At 58.4% G+C, this 25323-nt stretch overlaps 4 protein-coding genes and 2 non-coding genes across 10 annotated transcripts; 4 read left to right on the plus strand and 2 right to left on the minus strand.

Moving 5' to 3' along the window:
- On the plus strand, positions 1–4547 carry SHFL (shiftless antiviral inhibitor of ribosomal frameshifting). Its single transcript, XM_027584031.1, has 8 exons — positions 1–289; positions 747–870; positions 1066–1115; positions 2518–2556; positions 2724–2873; positions 3297–3400; positions 3517–3671; positions 4247–4547. The coding sequence occupies exons 1-8, from the start codon at positions 269–271 to the stop codon at positions 4471–4473; spliced, it is 870 nt and encodes a 289-aa protein (XP_027439832.1). The 5' UTR covers positions 1–268; the 3' UTR covers positions 4474–4547.
- On the minus strand, positions 4511–13092 carry ANGPTL6 (angiopoietin like 6). Of its 3 annotated transcripts, none has more exons than XM_027584026.2 (6): positions 12967–13092; positions 7876–8458; positions 7003–7180; positions 6265–6452; positions 5914–6184; positions 4511–4944 (listed from the first exon to the last, which is right to left on the minus strand). In XM_027584026.2, the coding sequence occupies exons 1-6, from the start codon at positions 12975–12977 to the stop codon at positions 4754–4756; spliced, it is 1422 nt and encodes a 473-aa protein (XP_027439827.1). In that variant the 5' UTR covers positions 12978–13092; the 3' UTR covers positions 4511–4753. The 3 variants fall into 3 exon arrangements, with proteins under 3 accessions (XP_027439827.1, XP_027439829.1, XP_027439828.1); XM_027584028.2 differs by lacking the exon at positions 12967–13092 and adding an exon at positions 12768–12828; XM_027584027.2 differs by lacking the exon at positions 12967–13092 and adding an exon at positions 11010–11219.
- On the plus strand, positions 13020–20297 carry LOC113916880 (suppressor of SWI4 1 homolog). Of its 2 annotated transcripts, XM_027584025.2 has the most exons (13): positions 13020–13114; positions 13215–13385; positions 14362–14463; positions 14660–14710; positions 14806–14976; positions 15831–15907; positions 16098–16205; positions 16310–16433; positions 16533–16611; positions 16715–16844; positions 16921–17087; positions 17170–17250; positions 19179–20297. In XM_027584025.2, exons 1-13 carry the CDS (start codon positions 13097–13099, stop codon positions 20261–20263), a joined length of 2364 nt encoding a protein of 787 aa, XP_027439826.2. In that variant the 5' UTR covers positions 13020–13096; the 3' UTR covers positions 20264–20297. The 2 variants fall into 2 exon arrangements, with proteins under 2 accessions (XP_027439826.2, XP_027439825.2); XM_027584024.2 differs by lacking the exons at positions 13020–13114; positions 13215–13385; positions 14362–14463; ... (7 more) ...; positions 16921–17087; positions 17170–17250 and adding an exon at positions 17384–17917.
- On the plus strand, positions 14509–14595 carry LOC113919118. Its single transcript, XR_003518846.1, has one exon. It is a non-coding gene; the product is annotated as a small nucleolar RNA SNORD105 (small nucleolar RNA).
- Positions 15946–16025, plus strand: LOC113919120. The gene has a single exon (XR_003518848.2). It is a non-coding gene; the product is annotated as a small nucleolar RNA U105B (small nucleolar RNA).
- Positions 20273–24816, minus strand: EIF3G (eukaryotic translation initiation factor 3 subunit G). Of its 2 annotated transcripts, XM_027584030.2 has the most exons (11): positions 24710–24816; positions 24523–24569; positions 23946–24029; positions 23752–23840; positions 23556–23615; positions 22576–22680; positions 22293–22482; positions 21393–21500; positions 21158–21294; positions 20959–21065; positions 20534–20662 (listed from the first exon to the last, which is right to left on the minus strand). In XM_027584030.2, exons 1-11 carry the CDS (start codon positions 24727–24729, stop codon positions 20647–20649), a joined length of 963 nt encoding a protein of 320 aa, XP_027439831.1. In that variant the 5' UTR covers positions 24730–24816; the 3' UTR covers positions 20534–20646. The 2 variants fall into 2 exon arrangements, with proteins under 2 accessions (XP_027439830.2, XP_027439831.1); XM_027584029.2 differs by lacking the exons at positions 22293–22482; positions 22576–22680 and having other exon boundaries at positions 20273–20662.
- Between the last annotated feature and the right edge of the window lie 507 nt (positions 24817–25323).

The raw sequence follows: 25323 nt of genomic DNA on the forward strand, positions 1-25323 counted from the left end.
CGCGCGCTCCGCCGCAGGGTGCAGACCCCTGGCGCCCGCCCGGGTCTGGGGCGCCAGAGCAGAGGCGGAGCCCGGGCGGAGCCAGAGCGCCCCGTCCACCCGTCACCCCCGGCAATCGAAAGCGAAAGAGGGGGCCGGGAAGGAAGGGCGGGGCCGCCGGAGGCCCCGCCCCCTGCCCTGCGCGGCTGCTGGACCCGCGGGCGCGCCCAGGTAAGGGGGCTCCGAGCGCGCAGTGCGGACCCTCGCGGGAACCTGCGCCGCCGCCACCATGTCTCAAGAAGGTGTGGAGGTAGGAGATGGCTACGGCTGGGCCGGGGGGCTCGCGAGAGGCGCCGGGGAGGGGCCGGGGGCGCGGAGGGGGCTTCGCAGTTTCTGGGGACCCCATCCGAAGCCCAGACCTTCCCCCTGGCTGGCACTCGCCCCCGCCCCCCCGAAGGAGAATGACCGCCACATCTCCCAGATTGAGATGCAGCCTCCTCGAGGAAAAGCGGGGGCTGCAGGGTCAAGGGTCAGAGGCCAGGGGTTACCGGCCGGCCTCTTCCCTTAGCCTAGGACGCTCGCCCCTGTCCGCTCCCTCCCGCAATGCCCTGTGGGGACTTTGGCTTTTTCCAGGAAATGCCGTAGAGGGATGGGGGGGAGGCCAAAACCAAGGGTCAAGTTCAGGTTGGGAGAAGGATGCCTGGAGATGGAGGAGGGGCAGTCGCTCCCCTCCTTACCCGATCGGAACCCTCCTTTGCCCACCCAAGCTGGAGAAAAGCGTCCGGCGCCTCCGGGAGAAGTTTCATGGGAAGGTATCCTCCAAGAAGGCGGGGACTCTGATGAGGAAATTTGGCAGCGACCACACGGGAGTGGGGCGCTCTATCGTGTACGGTGAGCCGGCTGGGGTCCCGGCCCTGGTAGGGGTTGAGAGCGGGAAGCGCGCAGAGGAGGTGTGGTCTGCGTTGAGGGTAGGAAGAGACGCTGAGATCATCTCCTGAGGAGGGTCTATACAGGGGCTCTGGGGGACCCTGAAACTCCCACAAGATCCTTCAAGGACCTTGTTCTTACACTTACTCTTGCCACCAGGGGTAAAGCAGCAAGATGGACAGGAACTGAGTAATGACCTGGATGCCCAGGTAAACTGCCTCCCCCCCCCGCCCCCCCCCGTCAAAGGATGGGGTAGCTGGGGAGGGGGAACAGAAGGGACCTGGCAGATCCATGATGAGCCCCTTCTATGCACCACCAATCCCCAATTCATGATCCACATTGACTTACTCACCTTTCAGTCATGTGTCCGACCAGGGAGACTGCAAACTGTAGGCACTGGTCGTTACTTGTGGGTGATATTAAGTGGGAGAGAGAGACATGAAACTAGGCAGTGAAACAAATCAGGATTAGTGTCCTTATAGAGGACCCTGAGAGGTCAGGAAAGCCTTCCTGGAAGGGGTGGTGCCAACTCTTTAAGGCTGAGAAGTAATCCAGGGAAGGGGTAGGGGGGAGGAGAGGGTTGGGAAGGGTCTTCCTGGAAGAGGGACCAGAGTGAGCAAAGGAACACGCAAACAGGCTAGGATAAACGGGAAATGGGGGAGGAGAGAGGGGGAGGGAGCTCATGTGATGAATGAATGAATGAAAGGCTTTGAGGCACAGGTACAACATGGCTACTTTACCCCTTAAATGACTTTGGTGGCCAGCGCACTATGGATTTCACCTGCCTGAAAGCAACCCCCCACCCCGTAGTTGTTAAAGAATATAAGGTATGTGTTGTATTCTTTACGTTTACACATGTAAAGGGTATGATAAATATGGGAGGGGCGCCTGGCTGGCTTAGTTGGGGGGGGAGCATGCGACTCTTTCTCAGGGTCATGAGTTCAAGCCCCATATCAAGTGTGGAGCCTACTTAAAATAAAGAAAAAAATAATAGGAAAGTGAGCCCTCCCCTTGCAGTAGGGTTTCCTTGAATTTCATCCCCATACTGATCCATTGAGACAGGTCCTATTATTTATCATGTCCATTTTACACACAAGGGAACTGAGATGGAGAGTGAAGAAGCAGCTGGGGTTTCAACCGTGGTGCTGCTCTGAGATACCCCTCATTAGGGATGCAGGGGGAGTGGTTCGGATTGGAACCTGCATCTCTCTGAATCCAGAGCCCAAGCACTTAGCCTAAAGCAGCATGGACTCAAAGAGGCGACCCGTCACAATGCCACCAAGTGTGTGGCATTTACCAGCAGGAAGGGAAGCATGGGGTCCAGGCCTGTTCGGCCATGCTCACTCAGGGTGATCGCAGGCAACCCCACTCCCTGCTCAGAGCCTGTTTATCTGAGCAGTGGGGATGATAGGTGTACCCCGACTCAAGACGACTGTGAGGATAACTGAGGTCATGCACCTTGCCCTCCATAAGCTGCTCCTGAGCTAGGGACTCCCTACTCATATGGGGCCAGGACCCAGCCTCCTCGTCCAGGAGCCCCGCCCCAACGAATAACGGTAAGAAGAGGTCTGAGCGGCATCCCCAGTTTCTGCCCCTGATGTCTCCACCCAGGACCCGCCAGAGGATATGAAGCAGGACCAGGACATCCAGGTGAGTCCAAGGTATGGGATAGGGGCAGGTGGAGTGAGGAGGGCATCCATGGGGGAAAGTGGAGGGCGTCCATGGATGAGCAGAGGAGACATGTATGTAGAGGGAAGAGGCTGACGTGTTTGTGTTCGTGGAGGAGGTGTGACCACCCTCTTGTCCCCATCGTGCAGGATGTGGCGACCTCCCTCCTGCCCCTGACAGAAGCCAACCTCCGCATGTTCCAACGCGCCCAGGAAGACCTCATTCCCGCCGTGGATCGGCAATTTGCTTGTTCCTCCTGTGACCATGTCTGGTGGCGGCGCGTACCCCAGAGGAAGGAGGTGATAACCTGACCCCCCCTCTTCAGTATCCGCACCTCTGACCTGAGAATATCAACCCCCAAGAGCCCAACCCCTGGCCTGTAGTCTCAGAGCTCAGTCTCCATCTGGGACCCCATCCATCTGACCCTCCAGCTCCACCCTTATCCCCAGAGCCCGACCTCTGACTCCACAGTTTGACAGCTGCCCCACAAATCAAACCTGACCCCAAAACCACAATCCCAGGTCTGGATTTGGAACCCCCTGATCAGTGGTGTGCTTCTGGCAAATGCTTAGTAGCCCAGCTAGTGCAGGGAGGTGGTGCGAGAACCCCAGATTTGTAGTATTTGCCAATTTCCGGGGGGTACCTCTTCCCACTGCGGCCAGTATTCGAGCTCCTGGGGCGCCCCTCTGACAGCAAGCCTGCTCCCCACTCTACACACCCAGGTGTCCCGCTGCAGGAAATGCCGAAAGCGCTATGAGCCCGTGCCGTGTGACAAGATGTGGGGTGTGGCTGAGTTCCACTGCCCGAGGTGTCGGCACAACTTCCGGTGAGGGTGCTGACCCCTGCCCCACCCCGCCCCGCCCCGCCCTGTCCTGTCCTGCCCTGGCCCCACCCTGGCCCAGGCCTTACCTTTGGACCCTCACGGCCCTGCCCGCCCCCCAGGGGCTGGGCACAGATGGGGTCCTCATCCCCCTGCTACGGGTGCGGCTTCCCTGTGTATCCAACACGGATCCTCCCTCCACGCTGGGACCGGGACACCGACCGCCGCAGCACTCACACCCACTCCTGCTCGGCTGCCGATTGCTACAACCGGCGAGGTGAGGGCCTGGCATGTCCCCCATGACCTCCCCCCAATTTGGGGCAGTCTACTTGAGCTTGACTCTTGGGACTTCCGCCTCTGGGGCCTTCTGTACCAAGGTCCCTGCCTGCTTCTCCCACATGCCTCCTAAGGCCTCGGTGCCCAGAGCCACTTAGCTCATCCCATGGCATCAGCCCCTCCTTTCGCATCTTCTATGGTCGCCCCCAGTCTCCGTGGCCTACCAACACCAGGCCACCCAAGACCTTGCCCCTCCTAATACCCACCTAAATACCCATCAGCCATATTCTGTGGTCTTGCCCCTGAGGCTCAGTGGTTTCACCCCAATGTTCCATGGCCTCGGCCTCTGCCCCGTGGTCTCTTCTCGGTTCCTGTTTTACGTCCTGTAGTTTCAGGCGTTGCCCATGTCCCTGGGTCTGTCATGGCTTCAACACCTGTGACTTTTCATCTCTGAGTTTCCTGTAGCTCTGGCCCAGGCCCCTCCCCTCTCCAGAACACCCTGTGGCTGCAGCCCCTTTGCCCCCAGAGTCTTAGGTGGCCTCAAGCTCCGTAGCCTCAGAACCTCTCCCTCCCCAGAGCCCCACATGCCTGGGACGTCCTGCGCACACCCCAAGAGCCGAAAGCAGAACCACCTGCCCCAAGTCCTGCACCCCAGCAACCCCCACATCAGCAGTGGCTCCACTGTGGCCACCTGCCTGAGCCAGGGGGGCCTCCTGGAAGACCTGGACAACCTCATCCTGGAGGACCTAAAGGAGGAATTGGAGGAAGAGGAGGAGGAGGAGGGGGGTGGGCACAGGGAGTGACCCCTGGCAGGGGCAGAGGCAAACCAGACACGCTCTGTGGAGATTCTGTGTTGTTATAAAATATGAGCTCAAACTGCGATCTAAACGCCCTTCTGGAGCCATTTGGGTCTAAGAAACCAGCAGGGGGGGTTCCTGGGTCCCGTTTTCAGGGGAGCAGATCCACAACAGGACAGACTGTGGGAGGTGGCCCCCGCTAAGTCACAAAGCAGGTGTGGCCAGGACAACTTGGGCTCCTGCTGACAAATGTCCCCTGCGACCTGAGGGACAGATGGACGGATGGTCACAGCCTCAGGGGCCGGATCAGCATGGCGGCCTTCTTGAGAGAGTAAGCCCCGCCACGAAACTCAGCCCAGTAGACACCATCTTGGTAGCGGCTGCGGTAATGGCCACCACGGTGCCACACGCCGTTGAGGTTCGAGTGGGCACAGGCGTGGTACCACCAGCCTCCCCGCTGGTACAAGGCACAGTTACCTGAGGGGAGAGAAAACCCATATCCTGTCACCAAAATAAAAGCCTCTACCACTACCTCACTAGTGCAAGGCTTTTGTCAGGCATCCCCTGGCCCTTCTCACTCTTACTGAATATAACCTGGATCCTCCCTCTCTCCAGAGTAAGAACCCTGGCCCCGTTTTCTTTTTTAGAGTAATAGCTTTAATTCCTTCCTTATCATCCTACCAAAGTACATCTTTCCCACCCTTTCTGAAAACCAGGAGCTCTACCTTTATTGGGAGGGAGGGGAATGTTACCTACTTCCTTTCTAGAATAAGACGACTCCTAGGGGCACCTGGGTGGCTCAGTCGTTAAGCGTCTGCCTTTGGCTCAGGTCATGATCCCGGGGTCCTGGGATCGAGCCCCGCATCGGGCTCCGTGCTCCGCGGGAAGCCTGCTTCTCCCTCTCCCACTCCCCCTGCTTGTGTTCCCTCTCTCTGTCAAAAAATAAATAAAATCTTAAAAAAAAAAGAATAATAAGACTCCTAGTTCTCACACACTGCCTTTTACCAGAACAGGAATCTTGACCTTTTTTTTTTTTTTAAGATTTTATTTATTTGAGAGAGAGAAAGAGAGAAAGCACATGGGGGGGGGGGCAGAGGGAGAAGCAGACTCCCTGCCAAGCAGGGAGCCCGATGCGCGACTCGATGCGGGACTCGATGCGGGACTCGATGCGGGACTCGATCCCGGGACTCCAGGATCATGACTTGAGCCAAAGGCAGTCGCTTAACCAACTGAGCCACCCAGGCGCCCCAGAAATCTTCACTCTTATTAGGAATCTAGGCTCTCCATCCCCTCACCAGAATAAAAGTCCTCTCCTCTCTTCTCTTGCTTACCCTGATCCTCACCAGAGGGACGTTTCACCCGGCTCCTTTTCATTCTTTTCCTTCCCTCCCTAGGAGTCCCACCTCCCCTGTCCCCACTCCCTACCAGAATAAAAGTTCTCCTTACCAGAATACGAGTCTCGGTCCCTATCCACGGTGCTGAAAGGCTTGTCATTGTGCCAGGAAAGAGAGTCTCCAGCATCTCCGTGGTACTGGCCAAGCCGAAGGCGATAGTGGTCGCTCTCAGGCTCCAAGGAGAAACCATCATAACGGGCACGTGCCCCACGCCCTCCCCAATCCTCCAGGAGCACCAGTAACTCGTGGTCCCCACGGCTGGTCAGCTGATGCACAGGTTCCAGGCCCAGCCAGTATTCCCCATCAGGCTGCCCGAAGCCCACCTGGCAGGACAGGGAAGTCAGAAGGTCAGAAGCAGGTCCCCCACCCTCTGCCCAGCCTTGCCCCACCCATCCACGCCCACCTTGTAGTGCTGCCAGGTGGTGAAGAAGTTGACAGAGCCATCTTGCCGCCTTTGGATCACAGTCCAGCCTCCACCCTCCAGCTGTTGCTCACACCACACTGACCCTATGTGCCGGCCCAGTCGCAGCTCATACACGCCGCTCTGCCTATGGCCCGCCTGGTGGGCCTCTGCACAATCCTGCCATGGACCTGTGGGTACAGAGATAGGGGGAAAGCACAGCCTGGACCAACCAACCCCTTACTCAGAAGAGTCCTGATTCTCATCTCATCCCCTCACCAGAATAGCAGTCCTGCCTCTCCCATTCCCTGACCAAAATAAGAGCCCCAATATCCACTTCCTTCCCTGAGTTAAGATTCTAGTTCATTCTTTTCTCACTACAGCAAATATGGAGCCTGGGGTACTTAAATCCTGGCTCTACAATCTCACCAGAACAGAAATCCTGAACATGATACTCTGAACTAGCTTAAATGTTCACCAATAAGCAGTCCTAAACTCCCTGGCCCCTCATCAAAGGAAAAGTACTTCCTTTCCCATTTTCATACCCCAGTAAGAATTCTGGTCTTCATAAGAATGAGAGCCATAGCTCCTTGTTCCATCACCAGGATAAAAGCATCATTTCCCCCGGTCTCCTTACCATGAGAGAAATCTGCCATTAAAATCCTGGCTATTTCCCTCTGTCCACACGCACTGGGAAGCCCCTAGCGCCTCACACCCTCAACAGCCCTGCTGTCATCCTACCTGTTGGCTTGGTGGGGACAGCAGGGTGCCCTGCAGGCATGGGGGAGGCCAAAGGCCCCTGCTGTCTCAGGGTCTGGTCCCTCTGGGGCTCTGGAGCTGGGTCTAGCCTCCTGCTGGTGTCATTAACGCCACCCACCAGACTGACAGGAACCACAGGCACCAGGGGTGGTGGCAGGATCTGGGGTGACCAAGAGACTCAGATGTGATTGCACTAGCCTTCAGCTGAAAAGACACTGGACCCCTAACTCTTCCCAACACCCAGATGGGTGGGAGATCAGGCAGGGGCATGTCCCAGCCCTATAACTGATACTCCCCAAAGCCTAACTCTAACTGCCGAGAGCAGAACTGGGCCTAAATTCCCACTCTGGTGTTCACAGCTGAACTGATCTGTGCCTCTGACGCTTCTTTTCTGTAAAGTAGGGATAATGAGAGTGCCTCCAACAATGAGTATTAGATTCTTCCCAACAGCCCTGTAAGGTGTGGGTTGTCACAGGGCAACAATCTTATTCAAAATTAGGGTCAGCCATGTTCCAGAATTAAGGATGATATGGCAGCAGTTAGAAAGAGTAACACAGGGCAGATATTTATATCGCATAACACCCCCATAACATGGGTCTTTGGTCTCTACATAATAATATGCTTGATTACAGGCTCTGCGAATATTTATATTAAGTGGATAAGTAAAGATTTTAGGTAGCCACCAGTCGCGTTCTGACCCAAAGAGCTGTGGGAGGAGAGGTAGGAATCTGGGTTTTGGAGCTTTTCGGATTTCAAAACTGCGGATCAGAGATCGCGCGTGGGGTCGCAGGAGCCCCGTCTTACAAATGCTGCACACAGGAAGTGACTACGATTCCCGGCGAGCTTAGAGGTTACCTGCTGCTGCCCGCCCGTGCCCCCCGGGCACAGGCGCTCCAGGCGGGCGATGAGGCCACTCTGCTGGGTGACCAGCTGCGCCAGCTCCCGGAACTTGACATCCAGCTGGTGGAAGCGGGAGGCGGCTCGCTGCGCCTCCGCTGACACGTTGAGCACGCGCTCCCCAAGCAGCGCCAGCAGCGCAGCGGGCTCCGCCCCCGGGCCTGGCCCCGCCCCCGGCCCCGCCTCGTGCTGCAGCTGCGCGCGCAACTGCCCCAGGCGCGCGCTCAGGCCGCGGCTCTCTTTGCGCAGCGCGCGCACCTCTCCCGCCACGGCGCCGTCGGCCGCCGCCAGCCGCTGAAGTTCGCGCAGCAGCTCCTCGTGGCGGCCCACGCGCATGCGCAGCGCCGCCACCTCGCTGGCGTTCACGGCCTCCGCGGCCGGGCGCGCGGCAGACGGCCCGCTCCAGCACACGGCGCCCGTGAACTTCTGCTGGGGCAGCACGAAGGTGTAGGTGCAGCGAGGGGCGCCCGCCCGCGCCCACGTGGCACCCAGCAGGAGCAGCAGCTGCAGCGTGCGCAGCGGAGGCGCCGACATGGCCGACCTGCAGGCAGAGGACGAACGGGAAGGAGGGGAGCCCCGGGAGGCTAGCCTGGGCCCCCAGCTCTCAGGCTGGGCCGAACCTGCGTTGCTCCAGGTCGACACAGGCTCGGCTCCCCCCCGAGCCCCTCCGCCGCCCAATCTGGAAGTGCCCAAATGGGATCCCACCCTGGCCTATCCATTGAGTTTCAGGCGCCCTGCGGGACAGCATGTCGTGCATTGATTAAACAAACGTTCACTGAGTGCTTGTTGGGTGCCAGCCTCAGTTCTAGGGAATACAGTAGGGAACAAAACACAAAAATTCCTGCCCTGATGGGCAAAATAAAAGTAAATAAACTATAGGGATTAATAGAGTGTATTAGACGGTGCTGAGATAGCAGTAAAACAGCGGAAGGATGTGGGGACCCAGGCCCCTGCAATTTGAAAGGAGGGAAGACGTCCTGGAGGAGGTGACATTTGAACAAACACCTGAAGAAGGTGAAGGAGGAAGTCATGAGGATGTCTGAGGATGAAGAGCATCCCTGCCAGGGGGAACAGCAAATGCAAAGGCCCTGAGGCTAGACGGTTCCTGGTGTATTAAAGGTATTTCTGGGAGGCTGGAGCAGAAGCAGAGGGAGAATGGGTGGGAAGAAGTGAGGTGGGGTGAGAGGTAAGTCTCACTAACTCAGTCTAGTAGCAGACACCCCATCTCCCACGTCCTCAGACCAAAACCCCAGAATCATCCCTGTCTCTTTTCACAGCAGAGCCAACCTATCAGCCAGGCCTGTCAGCCCTTCTGTTTAGACCCTGAATTTCTCCATATCCCTCACAGTCATCATCCACCAACATGATCCCAGCTCAAGACACCATCTGGATTTCCTTACAGCAGCTGCCCCCCAGGCCTCCAGTTGTCCGTCATCAACCTCTGGTCTGTTTATCCCACAGCTGCCAGAGTCAAGCCATGTCTCTCCCCTTCCTAGAACCCCTCATGGCCCCCAGCTCACTCAGAGCAAAACCCCAAGTTTTCCTGTGCCCCACAAGGCCCTGCACCCTCTTCCCGTCCCCTCCCTGCCTTCTTCTCCCTCCCGCTCACTCATTCTGTCCCAGGCACACTGACCTCCTTGCTGCTCCTCAAACACCAGGGACCGTCCTGCCTCAGGTCCTTTGCACTTGCTGTTTCCTCACCCGAGAACATTCTTCCCAGATTTTTAACGTGGCTCCCCCTCTCTCCTTATTCAGGTCTTAGCTCACATGTCCCCTCTTCAGAAGCCCTCCCTGACAACCCCATTTAGTGTTGCTCCTCCTGGGCACTCCCTATCACAATCCAAACTTTTTCATTTTAGCATTTGTCACTCTGAAATTGCCTCATTTGTTTGCCATTGTTTATTATCTGAATTCCTCCACCAAAACATCAGTTTTTCAGAGACTGAGTCTGGGTTTTGTTCAGTGCCTGGTGCCACTCACACACCCCTCAACACCTACATGCCCCAGGTCGGCTACACCCTCCCAAGTGTTCTCAGCTCACATAGGTGAGCTCCTACAAGAATCTTCACTTGAGGGCATGTACTGAGGCCACCTACCCCTGGCCCCCATTGCCTTCATTCTTGGGGTTCGTCCACCTGCAGCCTCTCAGGCAAAGACATACATGCCTCTCACATGCACTTGCCCACACTCAGAACAGGTCTCACGTGTCCACACATCACCCCCATAGGCCCCAAGTTCCACTATGTCCAAAGCCAGACATCCTGGGTGGCCACACAGGGGTACCCCGGGGTCTTCCTTGTCACACACATTGCCTGTTCACACATTCAGCAAGCACTCCTTTAGTGCCTGTTGTGTGCCGAGAGCTGTTCCAGGCAATGGGGACACAGCCATGACTGACACAGACAAAAAAATCCCTGCCCTCATGGAGCCAACATTCAGGTGGGGAAAGCAGCTGGTGGGTAGTTCAGAGGGTGATAAGTGTTTAGGAGAACACTCAAGTGAGGAAGGGGGTGGGAGTCGGGATGAGGGGCCATTTTAAACAGACGGGTCAGGACTTACTAAGAAGATGACACTTGAGCAAAGACTTGAAGAAAGAGAGAAGGGTAAGAGCATTCCAGGCAGAGGGAACAGCAAATGCAAAGGCCCTGAGCTAGGACCTTGCTTGATGTGCCCAAGGAACACCAGGGAGGCCTGTAAGACTAGAACAGAGTGAGCAAGGGGGAGAGCAGGAGGAGGTGAGGGCGAGGAGGGAACAGAGCAAAATGGGCAGGGCTTCGTGGGCCTCAAGAGGACCTGGGTTTTACCCTGAATGAGGTGGGAACCCCAGAGGAGTCTGAGCTGGAGAAAGGCATGAGCACTCTCATACTCCCACACCAAGCAGGAGCTCTCCTTGCCCCCTCCTTGAAGACACTAGGCCCCCCACAACAGGGATGGACCACACCCCTTGGAGCCACATTGTATATGTGCAACATCCCCTGCCTTCCAGGATCTCAACCTGGGGTAAGAAGGAGGCCTGGGGAAGCCCAGGTCTCCAAACAGACAAAATCAGCCTCCCCCTGCCCTCCTGCCCTCCTGCCCTCCTGCCCGCTCACCTCTCAGGACCAAGACCCTGAGTCTGGCAAGGCTCGAAGCAGGCACAAGAAGTCCCAGGAAGAGCTTAGGGTCCAGCAGAAGCTTCTAAGTGAGTATGGGGAGAGGCCAGGGGGAGAGCCGGAGGGAGGAGGCTTGGTAACCACCCCTGTGCCCCCAGAGCCTGGGACTAGAGCTGTGTGCTGAGTCCAGGAGCTCCAACTGTAAATATTTAGCATTTCCCGCATGAGAACTGAGACAGAATTGCCAGATCCCCCTGCCCAGGCCACTAGAGCCTGATAACACAGGTCAGCGCTCCGGACGTTCCCCCCACAGCAGAGCACAGAGCGTGGGAGGCTGCAGGCCCCGAGAGACTAGTCTGTGTGTGTGTCTGCGGATTTGCCTGGCACCGGCACATATAAAGACACAACTGGAAACACAGCACAGATTCCGGCAGCAAATGTGTGTTCAAAATATGGCTACACACACACACACAACCGCGACTTAAAGGAAAATACCCTGTGGGTGGAGTACATCTGTTCTGCGTGTCAGACACATACACACCCAGGCACACGGGGTCTTACACTGGCAAGCACAGAGGTGCTAACTAGGTGTACAGTGAGCCCCTGGCACCCGCCCACCTGCCCACCACAGTGCACATGTTCCCATTTGTCTCCAACACACAGCGTCACATCCTCAGGCCAAATCATGCAGGGACAAAAACAGGCGGAAGTAACCATGCAGTCATTTCTCAGAGGTACAAAGAGACTCACGCAGAGGCCCCCAGAGCCTGGACTAGGGTCTCCCACCTGCATAAAGGCCTCACCGACCTGCAGACACACTCTCAGGGAGCAGTCTCCTTCACCCAGTTCCTACCGTAACCCGAGTGGACTCCCGGGCTGAAAGAGGAAATGGTCGTCCCAGATCTGAGAGAGGCTGCCAGGCTGGGCTCCAGGCCTGGGCTTGGTCCCCCCCGCCCCAACACTGGGCCCCTTGGCCCCCCACCCGCAGCCCCCTCCAGCTTCTTCCCATTGGCAGCAGAGAAGAAACCTCATAAGTCATAGAGAGGGACTGACAGAAGGGGGAGAGAGTCCAAGACACAGAGGAGGGGAGAGTCATGGGGGAGATGGACAGAGACAGGGGGAGTCAGGAAAAGGGATGAGAAGAGAGAAATGGGGACAGAGACAGAGACAGGAGAGATCAAAACTTGAAGGCGATGAGAGACCATTGATGGCACAGACAAAGCTGGGGCAGAGGGAGACAGAGATAGGAAGAAGACAGGGATGGGGAGGGAAAGACAGAGGGGGGGAAGAGGGGAAAGAATTGGGGAGGAGAACCAAGACAGGGGAAGCAAATGGGGGAGGGGAGACAGCTGAGGGAGGGGAAGCATATGGGGGAAGGAAGCCAATGGGACAGGCAGAGAGATGTCGGGGGCGTCCCTTTCCCCCACCCCAAGGTTCTGGGGAAGAAGCCAGAGGCCTGAGGCCAAGACTGGGGCTTTGAGCGGAAACCGGGAGGAGGTGAGTTATTCACAAAGCGCCCGCCTTGCCCTAAGTTTCCAGAAGGTGATGTGGACTTTCCATCTCTCAGCTGCAGACAGGGCCTCCGGGGCAGACAGCTGGCCCTCAGGAGCTGGGGGCCCACATACCTAACTGCCACGCTCTACCCATTTCTCTGGTTGTTCCCCAAGGGCCTGGTGCTGGTGTCCCAAGCATTGTGCATACATCATCTTTTTTAATTCGCGGGTCAGAGAAATGATCACCATCCTCACTTTAGGATACCTGTGGGAGCCTTGCGGTGGATAAAGTGGCTCTCAAATTCGCTAAGCTGGGTAAATAGGCCGAGGTAGGATTCGAACCCACGGTTCATTTCTCCGAAGCCCGAGCTGCCTCCCTGAGACGCTAGCCCCGCCCGGTTTCCGTAGAAACAAGCACCCGGTGTCTCCATAGCAACCCCTCCGTGGATTCCGCCTGCCTCTACCTGGTGCGCATGCCCGTCTGGTGACGTCACCGCGGGTGCCGCCTCACGTGGTCACCTCGCCGGCGCCGGAACTAAGCGGCGCCGCGACGGAAGCACAAGGCAGAAGGGTCCCGCTGGAGCAGTCGGCGGCATGGGGCAGTCTGGGCGGGTGAGGCGCGGTGTCGCGGGGAGGGGTTGGGGGGGCGGGCGGGGGTGGTGGGGTCTGCCCGGCGGCCGTGGCGTTGACCGCTCGCCTTTCGCCCCCGCAGTCCCGGCACCAGAAGCGTGCGCGCGCCCAGGCGCAGCTGCGCAACCTCGAGGCCTACGCCGCGCAGCCGCACTCCTTCGTGTTCGCGCGGGGTCGCGCGGGTCGCGGCGTCCGGCAGCTCAGCCTGGACCTGCGTCGGGTCATGGAGCCCCTGACCGCCACCCGCCTGCAGGTCTGCATCACCCAGCTCGCCTCCCATCAGCCATGGGCCCTGTCCTCGCGGCTGCGGAGGTGGCTTCAACCGCGGAACCGCGCGTGGCTCGGCTGGAGAAAGGGACCTTTATGGGGAGCATCGTCCCTGCCTCTCAGGGATTTGTGGGGCAGCAGTGAGGGCTCGCGGATGAACGCAGTCAGCTGGGGGCTTGGCTGGATGCCTGAGGCTGGTGGTTAAGGGACTCGGGTTAGCAAAGCTAGGGTGGAAACTAGGCCTCTCTCAAAGGCCTGAAGGGAGAAAGTTAACGTCGTGTCACGGCCCGCGTGCAAGGTCGAACAGGGATGAGGGTAAGAGAATGAAACATAAAAGTATGGGAACAGGAGGGTTGCCCACGGGGATGCCGCGAGCAACAACTTTATTCTTACTTACACACTTTATATAAGTTCAGGTTATATAACAATAGGACATAAACAAGTTCCACAGGTTCCTCCCTGCCCTCCTCCTGGCTCCGTCCCGAGTTTCTGGTTCAAGGCCAGGTTCTTCAAGCGCATAGTTTCTTCCCTGTTTTGCTCACGCGGTATGCCTTTAAAGGGCCCGGTGCGCTATTTTTCAGGGCCTATCAATAACACTGTGGTTTTCTTAGCCTAAATACAACTCGGGCTAGCCAGTACAACATGTTTTTGTATGGGGGCTGTCAGGTGGCCATGGTTCAAGGGGATCAGGGAGCCTTTGCTCTACCTGATTAACCCCCTTGTTGCTCATGGCTCCCGACAACGTCGCAGGGCCCAGTTGGCTCCTCCGCAGATTGGGCGATGCACAGTAAACAAGGGACAAATTCAAGTCTGATTAGTTCTAGAGGTCAAGCGCCTTCCACTCCCCTCTCTCCTCTTTTTCGGGAAAATTAAATGCAAGAAAGGACATAACAGCTTAGGTTACAGTCTTTGCTCAAGGAGAGATATTTATGATCCTTCCATTTTGTTCTTGCAATTCTCAGATACGAAAGAAAAACACCCTGAAGGATTGTGTGGCAGTCGCTGGGCCCCTTGGGGTCACACACTTCCTGATCTTGAGTAAAACCGAGACTAACATATACTTTGTGAGTTAATACGCACAGCCCTCCTCTGCTCCCTGCCCTGTTCCTCCGCCCACTCTCATGATGAACCCATATGCCTCTGAGTTGCCATGATTCTGGCTTCAAAGTAAACGCTCTGAAGAGTTGGAGCAGAGGTTCTCACTCCCTGCTCCCTAACTGGATGCCCGCCTCAACTCTCACCAATCCTTTTTTCTTGTAGAAGCTGATGCGCCTCCCAGGAGGCCCCACCTTGACCTTCCGGATCGACAAGGTAAGGATTGGAGGTGATAGGAGGGCCATGTTGTGTAGAGGATGGGTTGGGGGTGGTGCCAGCCACATGTGGCGCACACTCATCCTGTTCTGCAGTACACGTTAGTGCGTGATGTCATCTCCTCCCTGCGCCGACACCGCATGCACGAGCAGCAGTTTGCCCACCCACCCCTCCTGGTGCTGAACAGTTTCGGACCCCATGGCATGCACGTGAAGCTCATGGCCACCATGTTCCAGAACCTGTTCCCCTCTATCAATGTGCACAAGGTGAGCTGAGCCTGGTGTGATGGCAGATGATGGGGGGGATGGGGCGGACAGTTCAGTAGGTAGCACACATGGGTCCCTGGGTTGTTTGCTCGGTCTTCACCTCCCAGCACTGAGGCTGAGCACTGCAGCTCCTGAGCGCCAATCTCACTCGTGTGTCTGTGACACGGGTAAGAGGCTCCCTTATGAGCTGCCTTATTCTCTGGAAGATGAAAAGGACGCTGATGGTTCTTTATTTCTGGAGTGTGCATTGAGTGTTGGTCTAAGCAGCATGGTAGGTGTTGTGAGTCCCATTTTACAGATGAACAGGTCAAGAGAGGTGAAGTCTAGTCTGAGGTTAGATACAGGGAGTAGAGTGAAACGCCCTTTTTTTTTTTTTTTTGAGATTTATTTATTTATTAGAGAGTAGGGGCAGAGGAAGAGGGAGAAGCAGACTCCCCGCTGAGCCAGGAGCCCAATGTGGGGCTCGATCCCAGGACCCTGAGATCATGACCTGAGCCAAAGACAGACGCTTAACTGACTGAGCCACCCAGGTGCCCCAGGACTGGATTTTTTAACTTGTCTGGTTCCAGAGCCCCAGCTCCTAATCCCTGGCACCAGCAGGTCTCAAATTAGGCTGTTAGATCATCAGGGGTTCCGGTGTGATAGCTTAAGTGGGCCTCAGAACCAGGATTTCAGGCCAGCACCCCAGCCAGTCCATCAGGCCCCACAGCTGCTAGCACTGCTAGGAGCACCCCATACCCCTTTGCTGGGAGATTTCTGGAGCATGGCCATGGCCTGGGCTTGGTGTGGTTTCAGCACACAGGGAATCTGTGGGTGGTTCACATGGTTCAATGCCCCCCGCCTCTCCCTCCCAGGTCAACCTAAACACCATCAAGCGCTGCCTTCTCATCAATTACAATCCGGACTCCCAGGAGCTAGATTTTCGTCATTAGTGAGTACTGGGCCTTGGGGGTGGGGGAGGGCAGGCTTTCACGTGCGGCTGATGACAGTGCTCCAGCTGAGGCTCTGTGATTGCTCATTCTCAAAGTAAACGCTCTGACGCACTGTGGAAAGGGTAGGCGGGTAGACCTGACCTCCCATCTCGACTCCTAAAGCCCCTTCTCACATCCTGGCTCCTGCAGTAGTATCAAAGTCGTTCCTGTGGGCGCAAGTCGTGGGATGAAGAAGCTTCTACAGGAAAAGTTTCCCAACATGAGCCGTCTGCAGGACATCAGTGAGCTGTTGGCCACGTGAGGAGGGCACTGGGTGGGAGATCACTGCAGTCCTGGGGGCCCCGGAGCTGTTTCAGGAGCCTGCGATCCCCTGCTCACCTTGGTGTGTGCCCTCTGCACAGGGGCGCTGGGCTGTCCGAGAGCGAGGCGGAGCCGGATGGCGAGCACAACATTACAGAGCTGCCCCAGGCTGTGGCAGGCCGCGGCAACATGCGGGCCCAGCAGAGCGCCGTGAGGCTCACTGAGGTGAGGCCCAGCCCCAGGGCAGGCCCAGTGGCAGAGGTGACTTCCTCTGGCAGCCCCCAGCCCTGATGAAGAACTGACTCTTCCCCCTTATCTCTCCAGATTGGGCCTCGGCTGACACTGCAGCTTATCAAAATCCAGGAGGGTGTGGGGGAGGGGAACGTGCTGTTCCACAGTTTCGGTGAGAACGGGGCTGGCGAGCCATGGGGCTGGGAGTCCAAGGCCTTCAGAGGTGGGTCTTAGGAACCCACTTGGATCATGGTGACCTGTCTCTTCCTGCTCAGTGCACAAGACAGAGGAGGAGCTGCAGGCCATCCTGGCAGCCAAGGAGGAGAAGCTGCGGCTCAAGGCCCAGAGGCAGGCCCGGCAGGCCCAGGATGTCCAGCGCAAGCGGGAGCAGCGGGAGGTCCACAAGTGTGTGGTAGTGGGCTGTGCTGATGGGGCAGGGTCCCGGGTGCAGGCTCCCACCCTCACTGCCACCCCTTTCCAGGAAGAAGAGCCTGGCAGGCATGAAGCGGGCCCGGGCAGGGGCCGATGGGGATAGCGATGCTGAGGACCCCGGTGTCCCCCCAGAGACGGAGGGGGCTGGCCAGCGGGATGACGACGACGACGAAGCCGAGTATTTCCGCCAGGCAGTGGGAGAGGAGCCCGATGAGGGTACGTGGCAGGGGTTGGTGCAGCTGGACACCTCGCGCTTGTCCCTGTGCCTTGGTGGCCTGGACACTGTCTCTCTCCACAGACATGTTCCCGAAGGCAGCCAAACGAAGACGGCCTGCTGGGCCTGTAGGCAAGAAGCAGCAAGGAAGGGAGCAGAGGCCCGGTCAAGGCACCGACTACCGGCCTTCAAAGGCCAAGGGCAGGCCGCAGCAGGGCCAGGCCAAGCTGGGACGCAGAGGAGCTGCCTGGGACCGCAGGAGAGGCCAAGCACGGCCACCTAGGAAAGCGGTGTGAGGCCAAGCCGGAGCACCAGATGGGATGCCCCAAATTGGGGCCCACAAAACTTTACCTGGACCTCCAGGTGCAACCCTGGGTTTCCTTTCATAAAGGAGCCATTTTCCCAATTTTCCACTGTGGTAAATGACTGATTTCCCATAAGTCTGAGTCTGCATTTGTAATGGGCAGATGTGGAGTTCTCTGTATAAAGCCCAGAGAGGCTCGGGGCCAGGAGTGTCTGGGAATTAGTCTCTGGGCGTGCGGGGCCCCTCCCTGCCACCCTCCACGGCCCCCAGCAACCCCCAGGCTTACTTGCAAGCCTGTAACTGGTCCGCTGTGGAAGACAGGGTGTGAAGAGGAAGGAAACCAGGGGGTGGTGGAAGCGGGACTGGTATTGGCTGTGGGTGGAGCTCCTGGTGCTGAGGGGAGGAGGGTGGAGCTGCGGGAAGGGAGGGGCCAGCCACCACGCTGGCAGCTCGGGGCCTGGGGACTAGCCCAGCGTGGGCAGCAGACCCAGAAGCAGGGCATGCGGGCCATGGCCGCCACCACCTCAGGTGAGGAGCAGATGCCGCTGGATCGGTTGAGCTAGAGGTCCTGGGGCCTGGCCCCTACAGCTCAGCCCAGGACTCAGGGTGGGGCGGCTGGTTCCTAGGAGGTGGAGGGGAGTGAGTTAATCACGTCTGGACAGAGACTTCCTCCCAGAGCAGAGATGGGATGGGGAGGCAGAAGTGTGGCTGGGCAAGCAGCCTGGGGCGGGGGAGGGGTGCGTGCATCTGGCCCGGAGCCTGCTGGACAGACCAGACCAGGCTGTTTACACGCCGTTGAGGTGGAGTTAGTACATGGAAGAGAATCGGTTCTGGCTCTCTGCTTTCCTCCCCACTGCTGAGTCCCAGGCCTTGTTCTGGGCCCTGGGAAGCCAGCAGCAGGGCACTCCCTGCCCTCAGATGTTCTCCTGGGGGTTTTCCTTAACAGCGGTCAGATGGAAGTATGGGCTTTGCAGAAATCGGAGGCAACAGGGTGCAGTCGCAACGTTAGAGGGGTCGGAAAGGGCCTCTTGGGGCTAAACACCAGGAGATGAGTGGGGGCTGGTGACTCAGGCAGAGAGAATCCATGCAAAGGCCCTGAGGTGGAATGTGCCTTAAGAGCTAGAAAGCCATTGTGGGAAGAACTGTTGGGAGTGAGTCACCGAGAGCCCGAGGTGAGCGCAAGTGGGTCAAAGGGAGCAGTGGTCGCTCCTGGGCCCCTTGGTGGGAGAAGTGAGGACTGCCTTTTCCTGCCAGTGAGGAGGGAGCCATGAGGATGCTGAGCAGAGGAAGGTGACCTCAGGTGTCCACAGGCACCCTCCGGGAGGCTGTGGGAAGAACAGGTAGGGATGAGGTCAGGAACTGGAAGGCTGTGCCAGATTCTGAAGTTGGTGGCAGTGAGACTCACTGATCCATCCAGTGTTGGAGGAGGGCTGCCGGGGGGTTGGGGCCCCCCGGACTCCCTCCCCCTCCCCCAACCACCCCTGCCTGGTGGTTCCAGGTTATCAGCACTGCTGGTTCACATGTGTTGTGAAGGCAGTAACCCCCCACTTCCTGAGGGTTCAGGGCCCACAGCACACTTAGTCACCATCACATGAAAGGACTCTGGGCTTCTGACCTTTCTGGGCCCATTTCCTCTGTAAAGAGTGTGGCTGGTGCCGGCTCCCAGGCATGCCAAGGACGGAGAAAGTGTGCCCCCAGAGGGCTTCTGTAACCAGGCGCAGGGCAGAGGCTCGGCGGGCAGAGCCGTGACGAGGGACAGTTCTCACTTGGTGACCCCATCTGCCCACAGGTGCTCTGTCTTGCCCAACCAACTTCTCGGCAGCCATTGACCGCATCCTCAGTGGCTTCCAGGAAGGCTTTCTGTGGCCCCTGCTGGTGGTGGAGTTCCTGGTGGCTGTAGCCAGCAACGGCCTGGCCCTCTACCGCTTTAGCACGCGGGAGCAGCGCCCGTGGCACCCAGCTGTGGTGTTCTCGGCCCAGCTGGCCCTCAGCGACCTGCTCTATGCCCTGACGCTGCTCCCACTGGCCGCCTACTTCTACCCGCCCAAACACTGGCAGTACGGGGAGCTGGCCTGCTGCCTGGAGCGCTTCCTCTTCACCTGCAACCTGCTGGGCAGCGTCTTCTTCCTCACCTGCATCAGCCTAAACCGCTACCTGGGCATCGTCCACCCCTTCTTCACCCGCAGCAACTTGCGGCCCAAGCACGCCTGGGCCATCAGCGCCGCCGGCTGGGCCCTTGCAGCCCTGCTGGCCGCGCCGACACTCAGCTTCTCCCGCCTGAGGCGGCCGCCGGAGCAAGGCAAATGCACGGTGGCCAGCCCCGAGGCCTGCACCAGGTGCCTGGGGACAGCGGGTGATAGCCGCCTTGAGGCCTACAGAGCCTACAGCTTGGTGCTGGCAGCCCTGGGCTGCGGCCTGCCCCTGCTGCTCACCCTGGTGGCCTACGGTGCCCTCGGGCGGGCCGTACTGCACAGCCACGGCATGACGGCAGCTGAGAAGCTGCGCGTGGCAGTGCTGGTGGCCAGTGGCCTGGCCCTCTACGCCAGTTCCTACGTGCCCTACCACATCACACAGGTGCTCAACGTGTATGCCCGGCAGCGCTGGAGGGCCCGCTGCCCAGGCTTTGCCAACGAGACCGAGGCCACGGCAGCACTGGACCAGAGGACCTACGTGAGCCACCAGGTCATGCGGGGCCTCATGCCTGTGGCCATCTGCATCCACCCACTGCTCTACATGGCTGTGACACCCAGCCTGGGATGCTGCCGCCAGAGCTGCCTCAGCTGCAGGGGGAGCCACACCCTGGAGGGCACTGGGAGCTCTGGCCAAGTCCTGCCCCTCAATGTCACAGCCACTCCCCAAACCTTGGGGCCCTAGCTCCCTGAGCCCACGACCTGACCTAGTTTGAGCCGCCACCTCCTCACGAGGCACTGAGACCAGCCGCAGAATGGGGGCTGCGAGCCCGGGAGACCCCTGGCCCTGGGCCACCAACAGGCCCCGAACCACCGCTTCTTCCCCTAGGGAAAGACCCACTGGGGGACCGGCGAGTGCCCAAGCCATAGTGGCAGGAATTTCTGCCTACAGCACTGATCCTGGGGAGGACTGGCCCTGCTAGCCACAGAGCAGGTGAATAAACGAGACAGCCTGTAACAACTGGAGCCTTTTTATTGCCGAGAACCCCCGGCTCTCGGGGGCTACCTTCTATGGCCATGAGGTCCTGGGGCCGGGGCCGAGCAGCTGCAGCAAAGGTGACAACTGGCTTAGTTGGTTGATGGCCTAGAGAGAGACAGACAGGTGATGAAGATAGCCAAGTGTGAGGGCTCCAGGCCCCGAAGGGAATTCCGAGACCCCGTGCCACCTACAACTGGGGCCTCCGTGATGGGTGGGGGAGGGGCAGGCAGGGCAGAGAGAGCCAGAGGAGCAGTGAGCCCCTCCTCAAGAAGGAAAAAAACAGTAAATAACCTGTACCTCAGAACAGGCTTGGGGACTATTAAACCCACGTGGGGCCCAGAGTCAACCCGAGTGGTGGCTGTGAAAGGGGTGGGGAGGCAAGGGTGTGGCAGAGGTCTTACTTGGCCCACTCAACGTTGAGGATGAGGTGGTCGTATCCAAAGCCGGACACCCCAGCAATGGCTCGTGCAGCATCCTCACGGCGGTGGAAGCTGATGAAGGCAAAGCCCTGGGGGGGTGGGGGTGGGGTCGAGTCAGGGGCCCTCAGGGCACAACCAGGACAGGCGACCCCTTCCTCGACCCCCATGACCCCCAGCCCACCTTGGACTGGCCAGTGGTCTTGTCCTTTGCCAAGTAGATGCGAGAGATGGAGCCAAAAGGCCGGAAGAGCTCCTGTAGGTCAGTCTCACGAGTGTCCTCTGACAGGTTGGTGACACGGATAGTGGCATTGTCATCGGCTAGACAGGCAAGGAGCAGCAACTTGTAGAGAACGGCCCTAACCAGGCCCTGAAGGAAGGATAATCATGGGACCGAGGAGTGCCTGCCCGCCACTCACCTCTGCGGTTGGGCTGCATGGACTCCCCACGGCGGCTGGCCCCATCGCGCAGGCTTGGCGGCACATACTTCCCCGTCTTGTTCTGCGCGGCCTGCACCGGCTCCAGCTCTGGAGACCAAAGCAGTTGGGTCAGGCCTCACCCTGGCACAGACGAGGAACAGATCCCACCCTCCCCCACCCCTGCCCCCGGGATGCTGGCAGCTCCAGCGCTGAGCCAGCGCAGGCACCATCTACCAAGCCACAGGCCTCTGGCGGTTCTGAGGCCCATTGGCTGCAGTGACATAAAAGTCACATCCAGGAAGTCAGAGCAAGAACCCACGGGTTGGTGCAATCCAAGGGGACACAGGGCTGAGGTCTAGAAGAACGCTCAGCTTCCCAACACAGGAACATGGCAGGGACAGGTGTGCTGCGCGCCAAGTCACAGGCGTAGAACTGTCCAGACTCAACCCGCTATCAGCAAATCACACCAAAGGACGTGGACTGCGGTCACGCGTTGAGTCTGTACACGTGCGCACACATACCCCCCCCCACAGGGCCGTGGGCACATCCGTGGCAGACATGACATGACACGCTCAAATCTGGTCACAGAGTCTGCAGTAGAATCACAGCTTAGCAAGTCTCCCGTTCACGCGGTGTAGACACACAGGCTTGCAAAGTCCGCCAGCCCCCAACAAGGAACAATGGGCGACGTTACCGGCAGTCATAGCACCAACCCGGCCGGTCTCACGCTCTCACACAAACCAGGCCACAGCCACAGCCTTGCAGGACTGGTGCCGACATGAGAGATGACAACTTCCTGACGGGGACAGCCCCAGTCGCAGCAGGCGAACACCAAGGTCTCTCCCAGAGGTGCACACAGCCCTCCCATGGCCTGCCAAGCCACATCCCAGGCCCGGGCACCTCCAGGCAGCTTCTCCTTCTCGCCAGTGGACAGGCCCAACTGCTCAGCCAACTCCTTCTGCATGGGACCCAGCGTGTCCTTGTAGGGGCAGCGGGTAGTCCAGTGGTCGCCCTTGCAGATGCGGCAGGACACGATCTTCTGCCCCTTGAGCTTGTTCATCGGGTCCTCCTCTTCCTGGCAGTTCAGATCCTGGGTGGACGGTCAGCGGAAGCTCAGAGCGAGGTTGCCACACCCTGGCCACCACCATCATGGCCACCGGGCCTGCCCTGTTGCCCCACTCACCTCTTTGCTAGTGATGAACGTCATGGACACATCGTCGCTGACCGTGGTGGTGGCCACATTGGGCCCTGGTGGGTCAAACTCTGAGTTCCCAAACTTCTTCCAGTTCTGGGCTCAGGGCAGGATGGGGGACAGGTAAGGGCAAGTGGGACCCCCTCCATTGGCACCCCAGACCTACAGTAGCCCCCTTCAGGTGCCTGGGCCTTGAACCATATTCTTCACCCTCCCGAAAAGCCCCCCATAGCAGTGACAATGACAGTTCCTGTTCCCTAGTGGGTCCCACTCCTAGCATGTGCCAGCTCCTAGCTTCATGCTGGCTTAGGAAGCGGAGATGGCTCTTGGCTCCAAGTTCCAAAAGAGAGAACGAAGGCCCAGGGAGAAAGCCCCACAGTTAATCATTCCTGGGGGACCCATGAAAGCAGCTGGGCCAGCTCCCACAAGTGATGCCCAGGGGTGCACAGAGGTCACCCAGACTGTGAGGGCCTTGAGCTAGTTAAACAACCTAGGCCTCAGCTTCCTCCCCTATAAAATGGGGGCCACAAATGCTCCCCATCTCCCAGGATAGCTAAGAGGGATCAGATAAGAGAACACTTCCTGCAAAGCACTTGGCATTGGGGTCTGGCACAGAGGAAGTGCACAGAAAATTGTGCCAAATGCATTTACGGCTATCGCTTCTTCCTAAGCACAGCCCAGTTAAATGGGAGCTGCTATGACCACCTGAGGGGAGGAGGGCTTGGCTCTGTTCCTCCTGGTAAACAAGCTGAAAGGAGTTAAGAATCTAAGCCCACCTAGATTCTGCAGCCTGGACTTTTCAGGATCCCCAACAGAGCACAAAAACCCTTCGACCTAAGCTGTGCTCCGAACACAATAGGGACAAAGACTTAAACGCCGCTTCTAAAAATAAAGGTATCAGAAAAAAAGGATTCCTAATTCCTCTGGTCAGCCCTGGGAGAGCCCCCAAGACAAGGGGAGAAGGGTCTCACCTTCCTCCTTGCGACAGCCTTTGAGGCCTTCCGCGTCTCAATTCTGAAGGTGCGGACAATCTGTGGATGGGAGGGGAGAGGCTGGGCCTTCCTGTATCTCAAGGCTCTTGGGGCCAACCAACCAACCCACATGCCATCCCCTCCCAGCCCAAGTGCCCCCAAGCACAAGGGCACCCACCTCCTCCCCCAGCCTCACCTTGAACTTCTTGCCATCCTCATCTATCTTGTACTCTGTCACGGTCTTGATGTTTCCATTGATGACCTCCTTGGGAGGCGGCAGTGGAGCTGGGAGAGAGAAGAGGTGACGGAACTGAGCCCTGGGTAACGGGGACCAGGCGGGAATGCCGCTGGGGAGAGGCAGCCCCGAATGGAGCAGAGGTCGTCACTCACCTCCCGGCAGTAACTCAGGTTCTGGGCTGGTGTCGCCAGTGGCCAGAGGGATCCCCTTGAGGAGCTCGCTGGTGACACATTTGTCTACGAGAGAGAGTGGGGGGAGGAAGGGTGAGCTGGAGGAGCGGGAGCTCCCAAACTAAAATGAAGGGACCTTTGGGATGATGCCCACACCAGCGGCCGAGGGAGGCGGGACCAAGGGCGGGGGACTGGCGAAGAAGTGCCCTGGGATAGCCGTGCCAGAACGCCGAGCTGTAGTAACCTCGAGCAGTGCCAAGGATGAAAGCAATGGGCGGCCCATAAAGATACCCGGCGCCAGTATAAAGGCAGGAGGCAGGCTGTTACAACTTCCTCCCCGGAGCAGCTGTGAGGACTGGACGGTGGCATGGGAGGAGGAGGGACTGGCCAGCGGAGATCTGGAACTGGCGATAGGCTGGCGCGGAGGGAGGATGGCGCCGGGCAGAGGGTGGCCGTGAAGGGGGATGCGGGGTCGGACGGCGGTGTCAGGGTTGGAGCAGGCGGCAGTGACGGGCCTGGGGACTGGCCGCGGTGACCTGGGACGACCCGGTATGCTCACCGTCCTCGCCCTCCTCCTCCACCTGGTCGGCCCAGCTGGGCTTCGAACTGCAAAGACAAGTTTGCAGAGGGGCAGGCTCGATCAGCGAGGCCAAGCCCCCGCCGCCCCGACGCACCCAGGCCCCATAATACTCCCCTAAGGACCCCCAGACCGCCTCCCAGGGATCGCTCCGCGACCCCCGACTCACTCAAAATCTCCAGTCGGCATTTCCGACCCTTCTCCACGCAGCACAAGCCCGGGCCAGAGACCGGAAGTGAGGGGAGGATGAGACTTCCTGTGCCGCCGCCTAGAGCAGCCCAGCAGCAGGGCCCACAGCGCCCCCTGCGGACGGAGGTGGAGGTGCCGGCTGTGGGAGGTGCTGGGCGCTGGTACTCGGGCTGAGCAGAGGCGTATTCCGTTTACCTTTTAGATAAAGTAAAAATGTACTAATAACTGTAAAGCTCACTTATTGAGAGCTTGCTGTACGCCAGCCGCTGTGAGGAGGAAATTATCATTTTCGTTGTAAAGCTGAAGAAATCAAGGTTGGTCTTCCTAGTCTGGGAAGAGTTTTCCTTTTTTTTTTTTTTTTTTTTAAGATTTTCTTTATTTATTTGACGGAGAGAGAGAGCACAAGCAGGGGTAGTGGCAGGCAGAGGGAGAGGGAGGAACAGGCTCCCCGCTGAGCAGGGAGCCCTATGCGGGGGGGGGGGGGCTCCCTGGAATCATGACCTGAGCCCAAGACGGGCGCTTAACTGACCGAACCACCCAGGCGCTCCTGGGAAGTATTTTCCTGATTCAAATGATCAAGATGTCAAGTGGCCC

The sequence above is a fragment of the Zalophus californianus genome, chromosome 1, assembly GCF_009762305.2.
Source record: "Zalophus californianus isolate mZalCal1 chromosome 1, mZalCal1.pri.v2, whole genome shotgun sequence".
Lineage (NCBI taxonomy): Eukaryota > Metazoa > Chordata > Mammalia > Carnivora > Otariidae > Zalophus > Zalophus californianus.